At 36.0% G+C, this 16,017-nt stretch overlaps 1 protein-coding gene across 1 annotated transcript in view; it reads right to left on the bottom strand.

Annotated features, from left to right (window-relative positions):
- Fbn2 (fibrillin 2) overlaps window positions 1–16,017 on the bottom strand; it is a 228,437-nt gene that overhangs the window by 134,184 nt on the left and 78,236 nt on the right. Inside the window, exon 8 of the mRNA XM_048357068.1 lies at window positions 3,132–3,257. Within this exon, the coding sequence (XP_048213025.1) occupies window positions 3,132–3,257 (126 nt within the window). The remainder of the gene's footprint in view (window positions 1–3,131; window positions 3,258–16,017) is intronic.

Genomic DNA, 16,017 nt, shown 5'->3' with positions numbered 1-16,017 from the left:
AGTTTATTGATTGTTGTGATGTGGTTATAGCTCAGGATATTGCTGTTAACTAGAACAAAGAACATACTACTTTCAGGATTAAGCTCCACATTCAAAACAAACTTTGAGTTCACCCAACTCATTATCATCAGTGTGTACAGTGTAGAGTTACAAAATAAATAGCCAGAGGAATATCCATGACACAGAATTCAATCATAAATAAATTTACCCTAAGAAAATACATTTTGAAAATCAAAAAGATCTCTTACACATTAAAATGTTCGATTTTTTTTTCTCACATACAGAACACACATTTTGTAATTATTGAGACTCTTTCTCCTTTGGGGTAGGGGGTGTGTTCCTAGGGATGGGATATTGACACAGAAGTGGATAAGATTCCTGATCAGCTCAGGAGTCAGCTTTTGAGTCAGCTTTTGGATGTAGGCCCAGCTCTTTCCGAGTACCCAGGCCATATCTCATGTCCAGCAAGATGCCAACAGTAGTGCACAGGTATTAACCAAAAGGAATATTCTCTCATGAGGTGATTTTCCTATTCAATCTGGAAAGATTTGCTAGCATGAGATCTGAGCAAGATATTGTTTGAGGCTCAAAGTCATAATTCAGAAATTCCCTTTTTGGACAATAAGGAAAGCACAAGTACACAGGGCAGGACAATGTGTACTGAAATGGAAATGGAAAATATTGTGGGATAGAATGATTCATTTTATCACCTCAAAAATTTGTATTAGGAAGGCATAATTACAAAGAAAAATAATACCTAATTGATACTGAAAGAATGAGTCGGGTTTTAGTAATCACAGATGGAGAATGGAAGATGCTATGGGCAGAGGGAACATATGGGCAAGGCATGGAATGTGGCCAAGTGCAGCAAGAGGTGGGGGTGAAGTCCTAGGGGGTGAGATGAGTGGACCCTGTTCTAACATGCTTGGATGTCTCAAGGGAAGTCTAAAGACTTCATATAGTATACAAACCAAGGACATACAGAAGGTTATTACAATTTAATGGCAAATCAAAGATCTTCTACTAGAGAAAGACCTGAGTAAATCTTGGTCTAGGGTGGACATATATTTCTTTTCCTTCTACTACTAATTACAGCAACAACAGTTTGGAATATTGTACTGAACACATAATGGAAGACACTGAAATAGAGACTAGTTGCTTGCCTAAAGCCCCACAGCTCTGAAAAAATAGAGATCTTCCATGTTTTATTCTTGGCATACGTTTTCTAAGTAATAGTTCTTGTTTTCAGTGCCATTCCCTGTTCCTTCCATTATTTCTCTTACTGTTCTCTCATTACTATTTATGATGACAATGTGGTATTCTGAAGGTAGGATCTGCATTGTTCATTGCCAGATGACCACAACTAGCCAGTCACATGATTATATTTATTAAATGAAGTAGGTCCACATTTTATTGGTTTCCTGAGACTTCACACTTACATTTGTGATTCTGCATTTCCATACTGTAAAGTCAGTCACCTGGCATCATCAGTGATGACCTTGAGAGTACTCAGTTACTTGCTGCCTGGTCATGGTAAGAAAGGCTCACTGCCCACATTGCTCTCTTCTAGTTAAGCACCTCCATTCTCTGGACACTAAGCTCATTCTTCTGATTCTTGTATTACTTGAATCCTCCTAAGGAGGATGGTGAGCATTTATCCCCTCTCTTTCTGTCTTTTGTCCAGTTTAAATTGATTAGGTTTAGTGCTTCAAAAGACAAATGTGTCCAGGCAGGGTGTCTCATGCCTGCAATTCCCACTATTTGGAAGGTGGAAATGGACAGGATCACCGTTTGATGCCAACCCAAGCAAAAAAATTAAGAAACCCAATCTTAACAATAAGCTAGGAGTGCATGCCTGTCATGCCAGTAGCACTACATACAATCTGTGTCAGCCTTGACAAAAACATAAAGCTCCATTTGAGAAGTGAATCAAGCAAAAAGGGATGAAAGTGTAACTCAAGGGATGGAGAGTCTGTCTAGTAAGTGAAAGTTCAAATCCTAGTACCACCACCAGTCTCCCCCAAAAGAAAAGAAATGTGAGGAACATTTACTGTGACATGAGCATGGGTTCTAGTAACAGAAGTCCAAAGGTCCCCTATACCATATGTGCATGGTACTGTGTTGTCTTTCCAAAGGAGACCATGCAAGAACGTCTATTTGGCTTTAATTTGAACAGGCTAAAAACACAAAATTAGAGGGTCAATTCCTTTTTTGTAATAACTATTTTTCTAGAATAAACAAAGTAAATAAGATTTGATTACCCTCATGATTCTTAGCAACAACTATAACAAAAAATAAAACCCTCTAACTACAACATTTTTTCCCAAAGCAGATTTTTATAACTCTTTCGTGTGTCTTGGTAACAACCCAACATTACACATTACCCAACATGTCCTAAGGAAGTCAGTCTTTGTCCCAAAAGTGATCCTGACAACACAAAACAAACCCAGATGGCATCTGAAACTCAAGTGTGCAGAGAATACCTGGTATGTCAATTCTTCCACAGCTGTATCATTCGCTTATTTTTATTTTATTTTTTGCTATGTATGTATTTATTCATCCTTCTATCCATCCATCAACCCATCTTAAAAATACATTTCCAAGTAAATTAAAGATGGTATAAGCATCCCTAAAAATTTCAGAAAAAATACTAGAGTTCAGTAATTGCTTGTAATTACTTTCCTTTGAGGCAAATTTTACCAAAAAAATGAAATGCACATGTCTAATCACAATCAAGTACCCACCAGATATTATTTTTGTACATGTCAGTACTGGGGCTTGAACTCACCAGCTGAACTTTGTCCCTTAGCTGTTTCAGCCAAGGCTGAAACTCTATTACTTCAGTCACAGCTCCACCATTTCAGTCACAGCTCCACTTCTGAGTTTTTGCTGGTTAACTAGAGAGGAGAGTCACATGGATTTTCCTGTCTGGGTTGGCTTTGAACCACAGTCCTTACATCTTAGCTTCCCTCATAGCCAGGATTACAGGCCTGAGCCATAGGTGCCTGCCCAGCTAATACTTGCAGCCATTTCGCCAATGGTTTTGTAACTGGTGCCATTTTCATACTCATTTGGGCTGTTCTGTCATGATAAAGAAGCAGTGTATTTTCCCTTCAAACTACAAGACATACCTATGCACTGAGAGCCATCTGCTGAGGTTACATATCCACGTGGACAAATACAAAAATAGCTTCCCACGGTGTTGGAACATTCACCAGTTTCACATATCGCAGGAATGGTGCTGCATTCATCGATGTCTAATCAAGGGCAGAAGGAGAAGATAATTGAGAAAGGCCTTCATTAAATAAAGTACTCATGGTTGATTAGGTCAGATCATGTAACCTCAAAGATACTCTTGTTTCAGTCACTAAAGTATTTCTCACATATCTCCATGGGAACTGGGTGAAAAGTCACCTCTCATGGCTGTAAAACAAGGCCAACCAAAGCAAAATTCTGTACCTATTCTCCCCTCATATGCAATTTAAATTGGAAATAAGATGCCAATGCTTTAGGTTCCATTTTACATCAGCTAGGGAATCATCCTATTAGAGACTACAAGAAAATACATGCATGATAACCTTTTAAAATATGAAAAAGTTCACTTGAAAATTTGTGGCTAATTTTCACACATATATGAATGGCTGGAGAGTGGCAACTAGCTTCCACTCTCCTCTCCCCCACTAGATTTTGGGAATTGGTTTTGTATTTATAATGAATATGGATATGTTTACACATTCTAGGAATCATTTTCAAAAACACAGGTACATGGCAAAGGGAAAGCTTGGGAAGACTAATAAGAAGGGCCCAGTTTTCCTATTGTGCCTCCCCGCACTGATCTGTCATCCAGCTTCCCCAATGCTGGGAATTGTCTGTTTCCTTTCCCATTAATGAAAGGTCTGCTTTCTCTTAAAAATTTCCCCAAAGCAAAAACCTGGCCATTCATACAAGCTTTCACATACTTCTTCTCTAATCCAGTTACCAGACAGAGGTAGAAAGCCAAACAAAGCTGCAGTCATGTACAGTGGGAGCTAATTGCTAATAAGACTAAAGGAAATGAGCCATTGAGAGGAAAACCCAGCTTGCGATGGGGAATTGTTGGCAGTCTTTGTAAAGAAACAGCAACAATAAAGACCCAGGAACAGAGGGAACAATTATAAACTCTACAAATAGATAATTACTTAAAAGTCAAAGGAAATAAAAGCTTTTTATTCTTTTTAAAAAAAGTTTCTCTTTAGTTGTACATTTTTAGAATGTATTAAATTAAACTATAGGAATAATAATAACATAATCATTATAAATGCAAAAAACGTAAACTCCCCTTCCACTGCTGGTTTACTCTTTTCCCCCAAGTCACTCCTTACCTACAACTTATACCATTATGTAGATTTATGCTTGTGTGCCTGATCAGTATTAGTATGCTCTATGCTCCTTTAATAATGTTGAAAGGTTCAGATATTCTCTGAAATAATATTTTCTTCAGAGACTCTGTGCTGAATTGATGAATTTAGTAATGCTGAGTTAACAAATCCAAATCCAGCAATTCCCAAGAGCAGTCAGAATTAAAACACAAATTGATTCCATGGGAAGCACATATGTCATATGGTAAACAATTATCACCTGTCTTAACCCAACAAGGTAAAACTTCATGTACATTAGGATCTGTTTCTCGGCACAGTGAATCTTATTACAATCAACATGAGTTAGCACAGACATGAAACTAGAACAGACATACTGTAATCAACAAATAAACAGATCGGTGAAGAGGACCACAAAGAGACTATTACTAATAGAGCAAACAGCACTGAAGTGAAAGTCTGAAAAATATTTCCTTATTCTCTTAATATCTAACATTATACTAACAATCCAGGAATTTGTAGCCTAGGACTGATCCAAATTCTTAAAAATTGGGAGAGTTCAAGTCCTTCATGTAAAAATTAACTTTCAAAGTATAGAAAGTTGCAACCAAAGAAACATGGACTCTATGGTCTTTCTCCTAGGGAATAATTAGCACAGGTTTAGGCTAGTCACAGCAGAGGATCACAAGAACCTAATAACTATGCCCTTATGAATGCATAAGATAATTCTAAGTGAAATGATCTCCATGTTATGGAAACGACCGTTATATCACTGTTGTAATTACTTTCAACATGCCATGTGAAACTGTGGCTTCTATTGTTGATGATCCTCTTGTATCCCCTTCCTGTGGTTGTACCTGCACTATCACTGTATCTTATCTGAGTACACTGGAAACTGTATATACTGGTATTAGAACTAGGAAAATGAAAGGGAATATCAAAATCGAGAGACAAGGGATAAAAAGACAAATGACTCCGAAAGCAATACTTGCAAAACCATTTTGTGTAAACCAACTGAACAACTCATGGGGAAAGAGGGAAGGGGGGAGAGGGGAATGAGGGAGGAGGTAACAAACAGTACAAGAAATGCACCCAAGGCCTAACATATGAAATTGTAACCTCTCTGTACATCACTTTGACAATAAATAAGTAAAAAAAAAAAAAGAAAGAAAATTGCAAGTATAGAAAACTGATTGTTGTCTGATATTTTCTTTTTTAGGGAAGAAGTATCTGGGACATAGAGGAACACAGGGAATGACATTAAACTTCAAGTGTTTTTGGTAAATATTTTATTTTACAAAAATATGTATTTGGAATTTAAAAAGTTAACTTGAAAGTCATTACATATAAAAGTCTTTCAGGAAAGTATTAAAAGATTATATATAAAAATTTGGGATGTTTTTCAATTGTGGGCTCGCTATCTTCACCTCAATTAAAAAGATAAGCACGGGCTGGGGATATGGCCTAGTGGCAAGAGTGCCTGCCTCATATACATGAGGCCCTGGGTTCAATTCCCCAGCACCACATATACAGAAAATTGCCAGAAGTGGTGCTGTGGCTCAAGTGGAAGAGTGCTAGCCTTGAGCAAAAAGAAGCCAGGGATAGTGCTCAGGCCCTGAGTTCAGGCCCCAAGACTGGCCAAAAAAAAAAAAAAAAGATAAGCACTTAAAAAATGGGCCAAAATATCTTTCATTTCAATGTCATCATTACCAATATATCTATCCATTTAAATTTAGTACTAACATGTAATTTTAGACTGCATGCATTTTATGTCTTTTTGATATTATATCTCCAAGGCCAGATGTCATAATCAGGTTTAGATGGACCATAATCACAAATGTAAAGCATGAATTACCTCAGATAGTAGTATGACAAATCTATTTGTGAGAAAAAGTGATTTTAACAACTGTATTAATTTTTTAAACATTCTGTACACTTACTATGCTTTGCCTACCTCCCCTTGAACTTATTTGAAATTTTAACAATTTGTATGTTTGGTCTAAAAATGGCCAAAATCTGACTCCAAATGGCAAGTTAGAAATTTAACAGCTGTCACATCTGAAGTCCAGAAGCAACACGACATCAGCACTGGTTTAAGCCAATGTTAAATTTCTAAGATACTATCATCTGTGCCCTGCTCTGTGGTTTTGACTTCATCCTTAAACGGCTTTTCCTGACAAGCGTTTAAATGGCTATAGCAAGTTGGGCTGGACATACAAAAGTTACTGTCTTGCCCATGACTCTCTCTGAGAGGAAGAAAAGCACATCTTCAGCTTTCTTCAGCACATCTTCTTTTCATCCTTGAGTCTTCGTAGCCTGATTAGGTCAAGTGTCATTTCTAAGTGATTGCTGAGCCAGGAAAAAGTGCTAGCATTCTATCACTTGAGCTACAGCTCTACTTCTGTTTCTTTGCTGGTTAACTGGAAATAGAGGAGTCTCACAGGCTTTCCTGTCAGGCCTGCCAGATCTCAGCCTCCTGCATGGACAGGATTACAGGTGTAAGCCACTGACATCTGGCTTTGTATTGTCTCCAGTAGTTCTTATTTATTAATATTTGTATGCTTCTCAATTCATACATATTCATTTTAGTACATTCACTTCATGTATAACCTTTCCCACTATGTGTATGCTTTATGCACACTTGAGAACAAACTTCAAGCTAAGAACATGGGCTTTCTTGACAAATAAGATTATGCATTTTTACAAGTTTTAAAACACTGAAGATGGAATGATTATGCTTAGGAAATTTCTATAGGTGGAGATCTTAAACAACTGAGTTGATGAGCTGAGCTGTTGAAAGTATGTTTTATGCAATCTTTATTTTCTTCCTTCCCTGCCTTCCACGATTCCTCTGATGTACTGTAAAACTGAAATTATCAGCAACATGAAAATCAGCAAATTCCAAATTTAAATGTGTATCACCATTTGGATCAGGTGAAGTTGTAAGAATCTAATAATTACTGTTGTTTTTCTCATTAAGCAGTAGTACAGTAAGGTATACTTATAAAACCTTCAGGTTGTTCAATGTACTTTCGCACTTTTGCACAATGCAGTAAAAAATTAAGAAGTTTTGCTCTTTATTAACATACAAATGACCAATGCATTAAAATCACTTATTCTCTAAAAAAATGGCACCAAATGAACATAAAAGCTATCTTATATTCAATCACAGAATAACTATATAAATGAACTTAATTCTGTGTTCTCCATTCTTACTGTGATAAAAATAAGATCAATGAAAATGCTCATTCAAACCACTAGCTCAAATTTGTAAAACTGTATTGGGGGAGGTTGTTGATTTTTAAAAATTCTTTTGGCAGGTTGTATTTTCTTAAAATACAGTATAAATTTAAAATGTGCCTGCACACACTTTGAGCTATACCTACGTATATGTGTATACACAAATAGTTATACAAATGTCTATGTGTAAAGGTATTATTTCTAAGGCTTGGTATGTAAAGGAGATAGTAGAATTATATAAATAGGAGGCATGTTCTAGAATTCTCTGTGTGAAACATTCAAAGTGGCTTACTGTGTAGCCTTCCAATTCTGTGAGAGGGTCATTAGGACCAGACTATAACTGGCTAATGGAGATACATTAATAGTACAGAATGAGACCATGGCCTTAGGATACAGACTATGTACCAGAAGTTATCTGGACAATTCTCCCAGGCAGGCACTAAAACACATCAAGAACCTTTGCTGACCTGAAAGGCCCTCATGTTTGGAATCTTCTTGTTCTTAAATCACTCAGAGCATGTGTTCCATTATTTATAAAAAAGTGAACTCACAAGATGTCCATGAAGTCAGAAATATGTGTAATAGTTTCACCTTAAGAAAATATATTTTTTTAAACTGACAGGATAAAAACAAAAGCACAGCCTTCATCCATGGCCATTTGAACATTCTCTCTTGAACAATTCCTTCTAGGCCCTGGGAAATTTGAAATCTTTCCAAAGATCTCCCCATATCTTTCTGAACAGAATGCTAACTCAAACCAACAATTCTAAAATTCTAATCTCTCATCCAGTGAAAACTGCTCCTTTCCCTCCCCCAGCTGTCTTCTCATTTCAGGTATGGCCCAATCAGTAATGGCAGTTTACAGAAAGAAAATTAGAGCAGTGGTGTAAGGAAGAGTAATAATTGGTACCAAGAAAGACAGACCTAGAAAGAAAGAACAGGAAAATTAAGTGTGCTATTATCGTAGCAGAACAATCCTTCCATCTGAAATTTCGTGGCAAAGTTAATGGTAACCTGAGTTCCAGTTTGGTAGTTGAGTAACACTAATAATAATGATGATGAGTTATTAATAATATTAGTAATAATAGAAGTAAAAATTCAATACTAATAATAGTAATAATAAACCTTACAATGACATTTCCTGAGCCTCAATCATTTAAGGACTCTGTCTCCATATTTGTTGCTAAATTCTTGAATCTATAATACTTTTTACTTAGTATATAACTATATATGCACTTATTTTTAAAGTTTAACATAAACTTTTTTTAACAATAGTATTTTCAGGAATAACATCCATAAATACAGGGTTTCATATACTAGCTAATTTTTTGCCTTATGTAATCACTAAAGTAATGTTTGTTTATGGGTCATCAGAAATTTTACCAATAGTAAGAAAATTGCTCTAGAATTAAGTTGAAGTGAAACTACTTGAAACACAGCGTAAGAATAGTAAAAAAAAAAAAAATCTTAAAATGTAGTGGCAACAGTAGAGCCCTTGCCTATTTTCTTTTTAAATAAGCTTTACTAGAACACAGCTTTACTCATTCATGTATCATCTATGGTTGATCTTGCACTACTTGTAGTACATTTACAACAAAGACTGTACAATGCCTATTTACTTTCTTGATGTAATCAAGAACTGTACACGTAGAGTACCTCACAAGGGCCTTGAAAGTTTGCCCCCAACTTAAAGAACTGGGACTGGAATTTTCAATATCTATTTAGACCTGACTAATTTCCTGCAGGCATTAAGCCACAGTAATTTATGAGTATTCCCTTGTTCTCTCTTTCCCTCCTTCCTTCCTATCTCCCTTTCCTTTTTCAGTAAAAAGAAACTGTATGCATATAAATATGTATATGTATATCAGCTTTTTATATTTGTTTTGGCCAGAAGTATTTTTTTTTCTTTTCTGTTACACAAACTTCATTTTGCTAGTGTATAAACAAATCTAAAATTTAGTGCTCAATTATTTAGGGAACAAAATGTAGCAGTTAAACAATTGCTAAAATTTAATGAAGCAAAAATACAGACAGATTTCAGTTTTGTTTTCCCTAACAGCAAAGATCAAAGTACTCATCATTTCTTTCCAGGGCAGACAGAGTAGGCTCTCTGACTGCTAACACACCTAGATGATGTCTCTGAGGTGTTTTGGAGACTCTCAAGCTCTCCAGTGATGTTCAGCAGACACTGAACTGGAAGGAACATGTCAATTACTTTACCATGGTGGTGGGGTCTTTTTTCCATATTTTTTTTAAAAAGGACTAAAACTTACAATGGAGCTGAGGAAAACAATGCTAGTTCCTAACATTTGGGAAAATTCCCTGAATCTAGTGAAGTCCAATTTCCTGACCACTATGTTATGCTAACTATAGTCAAGTCATCAGGGCCTCAAATATCACTTGTAATTTGTGTGGAACTGAGGTGTGCTGGGGGGAGAGGATGAGGCGAAGTGGGGTTGAAGGAGAGGAAGACAGGGAGGGGACAAGGAGTAAAAACATGCTTACAGCAACAACAAAAATTAATGTGCGGGCTGGGGATATAGCCTAGTGGCAAGAGTGCCTGCCTCAGATACACGAGGCCCTAGGTTCGATTCCCCAGCACCACATATACAGAAAATGGCCAGAAGCGGCGCTGTGGCTCAAGTGGCAGAGTGCTAGCCTTGAGCGGGAAGAAGCCAGGGACAGTGCTCAGGCCCTGAGTCCAAGGCCCAGGACTGGCCAAAAAAAAAAAAAAAAATTAATGTGCAATCTTAAATTCCTAGTTCCAATTTCCTTCTTCATCATGATAATTTATCAGTCTGCTAATATTATAATCAGACTTGGCAAATATATTCTGTAGATCAATTATGTCATTTTACATTTGAAAAACCTTTATATTGAAAACTATACTGAAAGTCCTCAATGAAATGATCAGACTCTAAAAAAAATTGTTTTCTCTTTAACACTTATTAGCTCTCTCTTATAACACTCTTAAACACTTATTATGTAACATACATGTCTTAATAGTAGAAGTCTTAAAATATGCTAGGAAGCAGTCAGTACTGGTTTTGTCTTTTTGTCAGCTGGAGGCTGCTGTTGGGAGTCCCTCTAGATTCTCTCCCTCTTCCCTGCATTCTCCTTTTCTCAGATGAGGACATTTACACCCATGAGATAGAAAAAAAGGTACCTTATAACACTACTGCTCATATGCTCTTTCCAAATGGTTTAGAGAAAAACAAATGTTTCAAAGTTCTATTTTCTACTTAATTACATAATCACTACATTTCTAAGCTATCCAATGCCCAACATAAACATATCATAAAAAGTATATGCTCAAAAAACTTATGGTTAATTCATCTGACTATGAGTAATTGTCTTTATTTTTTAATACACCATACATTCACATATACAAAGTAAAAAAGCCCAAGGTGGAACACTCAATAAAAAGACTCCAATCTCTTTTGCAAGTTAGCTAATTTCTACTTCCTAGGATATAAAATGACAGATTTCCTAATGGCCTTTCATAAACATTGTATGTTTTAACCAAGTCAACATATTAAGACTTTAAAAATCATTTATAAAAATGTTTCACAAACTGCCTATGTCATGTAACAATATATCTTTAATATGCTTTTATGTAAATATATGAGGTATCTACAACCTTTTAAAAAATAATCAGTGTGTGCAGATCAGGCTGCCATCTTGTATTTTATTTGCTATAACAAACAAACAAACAAACAAACAAACAAACAAGGCCAGGAAAAAATGACTGTATTGTTTAACCACTTGTTAACTATGCATATTATCTAGACTAACTTCCCAGAATTGTAAGTTTGTCATTTTGATAGCTACTCTGAGGCTGAGATCTGGGGATCATGGTTCAAAGCCAGCCCGGACAGGAGAGACTGTGAGACTCTTATTTCTAATTAACCACCAAAAACTGGAAATGACGCTGTGGCTCAAGTGGTAGAGTGCTAGCCTTGAGCTGAAGAGCTCAGGGACAGTACCCAGCCCCAGAGTTCAAGCCCCATGACCGACAAAAAAAAAAATATTTTAATTTATATAGTTGTATACACTGATCAAGTCTACGGATTCTGGGTAGACTAGATAATGACACATGATTTCTCAGCCTCCTATCAAAAAATAAAATGAACAAAGGCAGAACGTACTCCTATTACTTCTACAATCTGAGTTCCCCAATGCAGCCTTCCCAGTTGTGTGTGTGTGTGTGTGTGTGTGTGTGTGGTGTGTGTCCTGCCCATTTGCCTTTGTTCAATATCTCTAAGAACAAAAGCTCTGACATGAATCCAGTTTGACAGCTTGGCTATTATTTTTTTTTATCTATATTACTGTAAGAAACTAAGCTGGATCTCTGTCTCTCATATTTTTTAACCTGTAGGATGAGATGTTAAGAATAATTTTAATAACCAACCTCATACCTTTCTTGTGATAATTTAAGAGACTTATTCTTTTAGTATTGCCTATAATGTAGTAAATATTCAGTGAATATTAGCATTAATTATTGGTGCATATCATCTGTTGTCAGGACCAAGCAAGGAAAATAATTAAAACTCACTATAGTAAATGATAATAAAGAAACTATTGGTGCTGAGAACAGAAAGCTTGAGAAGTAATAAAATAAAAAATAATTTTAGTATAAGCTATGCATATTCCAACCTAAGTGTGGCTATCTGTTCCTTACACATATACACACATGTGAACAGAAATATGTGCATCCATGTGCACACACATGTGTAAGCATGTGTGGTGGCCCCAGTCTTCTTATTTAAGAGTGGAAATAACTATGGTGTAACTATGGTATTATAAATTTTGTGTGAAAGGATTTTAAAGATAATACATTTTCATAGTTTTTGAATTGGTGATCTGAAAAGTTTGATGTAATCTTCTTACTTCACAGTCGATTATAATACATAGTTTTCCCTTTGAGAAACAGCCAGTGGGTCATAGGATTTATTCTAAAATTGGTATACTTTTGGTAGTATAAGTAAAAGCAAATATTTCTCACTGGAAGGCAGAAAGTTTGTTTTCCATGGCTTATCAAAGCAGAGTTGAAACAACAGCAAGAGAGACCATGGCAATAAGTTCTATGAGTTTGCTCAGCATAAAAAAAGACATTCGTTGTCAAAAAATCTCAAAATGCTGCGTTAATAGAAGAAAGATGCAGACTCTTCAGAATCAATTTAAAGCAACCATCTGACACATAAAGAGCCATTGAAAGGAAGCACTCTGGTGCCGTGATGTTCTTTTCCTGACTTCCACATAAGCCAGGAAAGAATAACTCGCTGGAGGAATGCTAGAGAAGGTATAGCCTGCAAGGTGGGGGCATGTGAGGACACCTGGAAGCCACTTGCATTTCAGGTGTGTGTGCAGGATATCAGTGCAATTCATTTTACTTGAAGAAAGAAAATGCTGATCCTTTTTCAGATGTACAGTTTCTTCTATGCCCTGTGAAGGAATTTTGCTTCCTCTATGTAAATTACATAGGCTAATGGAGGTCTGAATAAAGTTAAGTAATTACATTTTTCTTTCTTTTATGGCAAGAAGTGGCTTATTCCACCCAATAATTATTTGTTGTGTGACAGAAACAGAACCAAACTAGTTCATCAGAAATAAGACATGACTTCAGTGGACATCATTAGGGGCAGGATGGAGTTTGGATCTTTAACTTTTGTACACACTTACACACACATACACACACATACACACATACACGGCTGTGTATTTCTTCCTTTTTTCTCGCTTCCTTTTCTCTTAATTTAATGCCTTTGAGACTGGCTTTTCTTATGTGGCTCCTGACTCGGCTTCCCAGGTGGAATTAAGATTTCTGGATTACAGGTTTATGACACCATTCCCAGAAACATACATTGATTTCTGCTTTGGATTCAGGTGTACAGCTTGGACAGTAGTCTATACCTGAACAGGAGAGAAAGAGGAACCCCTGACCTATGAGAAAGACAAATCTCAGGAGAATATACCATACCAGGGATATAAAACATTAAACATCCCTAAGAAATATTAAGCAATACATATCAAACATTAAATTGGAAGATAAATACTACCTCATCATTACTTAAAATTTTAGTATATGCCAGATAGTCACAAACCGAAGTTTCTGGCAGAGCAAGTCTGTCATAATAGGACTTTAGGGAAGCAGAACACAGATCTTCTGTCCACATAGAAAGCAAAGGTCACCACCCTCAGAAAAATGACTGTAGGCAAGCCAAAAGGAATAATGACACAAAAGAAACATTTAAAGTTTATCCTGGCCTCTCAATGAAAGCTACAGCAAAAAAAAAAAGAATTATTAATAAGATGGGGGGAAATCAGATGAAAGAATTCCCCCTTGATAAAGCCCATTAACATCTTTGCAAATAGGCTAGACCCACACTTTCCCTTTGTTTTAAACATTCATCTCATGTCAAACACATTCACTTATTATAAACTTAGTACTTCATTAATCAACATGTACTTTGTGAGGTGTCTACAATATAGCAGAAACTCTTCTAGTATTTTGGACAGCACAAAATAAGACTAAGTCTCTGACCAAAGATTTTACTTATGCTGTGGTACAAGACAGTTAACCAACAGTTAACAAACAAGGTAACACATGAAGTATAAATATCATTATTGTTAAAAATCAACAAGCTAGCTTTGTTGATAATGTTTTAAGGTTTTTTTATTCAATCACTCAGATTTCAAATGTTGTAATTATCTTTGCTAGTTTGCAACAGTCCTAGCAATTGGATGATTTAAAGAAGGTTTCTTTGTAGAATTTTATTATTGTATAAAATGGGATATAAAACTAGTAAAAACAGAAAGACCATCATTTTAAAATAAATATACACATTCACATTGTAAGTCACATAGGAAATCAAGATACATTGCTTTTGACAGTTGGTCAGAAGTAATTGTTGACAAATGTCAACTTTAAATTGGTAACACTTTTAACTGAACTATATATGTATAACAAGACTACAATTTAAAACTGGTCACTGAGTGTAGTAACTATCTATAATCTTTTCTATAAGTGAAAAAACAATAGCCAAAAAAATGATACTAGCCACTTTAAGACATATCTAAATAAATATATAGAAGCAAGGTTTTCATAAAAAGGTTTAGATTTAAAATTCTAATCATTACTTCTTACAATACCACCATTTCCCACAAATCCCAAGTATTAAATCATGTAATTCTTTCTGGGCAGTGGTTGAATGGATCTGGATGCCTGTACAGGAAACAAGGAAAGACATAACTGGGTTCAGGAATCTGGGTGGTGCTCATAATACATCAATAACCCCCATTACTAGAAAACAGAGACAAGTGGCAAATAAAGAGTTGCACTGTCTTCTGCCAAACTCCAGTTTGGCTCCTTATGTAGTTTTTGATGAAATGTGATATAGAAAGACTTATTGCATTTTCAAGTAAGAAAAAATTCATTGTTGCATGTGCAATGGAAATGTCACAACCACTATACAGAGTCAGTGATTACCCCCTTCCCCTATAATCAAATACTGTTTGAGTTCCAAAGTATACCACCCTTAGATATAGTCTGGAGATGAATCCAGAAGTAGAACATAAAGGGGTATGACAGAAGGTAGGTGACAGAATCAACGTTGCCTCCTCCCCAACCAAGAGGAAAAATATAAAAGTAGCAAAGAAACAGCAGTACATTATCCATAGATTCCTGATTTGGGGTCCAATTCCTGTGCTAATTCAAGTAATTCAGATAATTTCACACACAGCTCAAATATTTTTCTTAACTTTTCCATGATAAGCACACTTTGAGGATAAGCATTTTACTGAAATAGAACAAAATATTTCAGCATCCTTGAAAACCATTTCCCAAAGAATTATTTGGTCTTAAAGCAGTGAAACTCATTTTTATAGTCCTCTCTTTACAGGGACCATAAGATTAACTTGTAATAATATAAGACGTATAAAACTACAAAGTCAACAGGAGCTGAGAATCAATGAACAGGAGAAAGAAAAATATAAGATGAAACATATCTAGTTGGTCTATGGGATATTGGGTACATATTTCTCTTTACTTTGTGATTAAACTCTATGTTGTCCCTCTTTTTTAATATACAAAGAGGGAGATAGTTCTGATACTAAGCAACAAAACCTCTCAATATTGCCTTTTAGAAATGGAAACAACAACAGAGCTGGCACTGAAGCCTCATGCCTACAAATCCTAACCACTAAGAAGGCTCAGATCTGAGGCTCATGGTTCTAAGACAGACCAAGAAGAAATGTTTATGAGACTAGTATCTCAATTAAAAAGCCAGCACTGACATTGTGGCTCAAGTTATAGAGTACCTTCCTTGAGTAAGAAGCTCAAACAGTACCCAGGCCCTGAGTTCAAGGGAGTCCAAACCCCCACTGTGTACACACACACACACACACACACACACACACACAC

This window comes from Perognathus longimembris, chromosome 11, assembly GCF_023159225.1.
Source record: "Perognathus longimembris pacificus isolate PPM17 chromosome 11, ASM2315922v1, whole genome shotgun sequence".
NCBI lineage: Eukaryota > Metazoa > Chordata > Mammalia > Rodentia > Heteromyidae > Perognathus > Perognathus longimembris.
The sequence above is the reverse complement of the archived record's forward strand: the minus strand, read 5'-3'. Positions and strand labels throughout refer to the sequence as shown.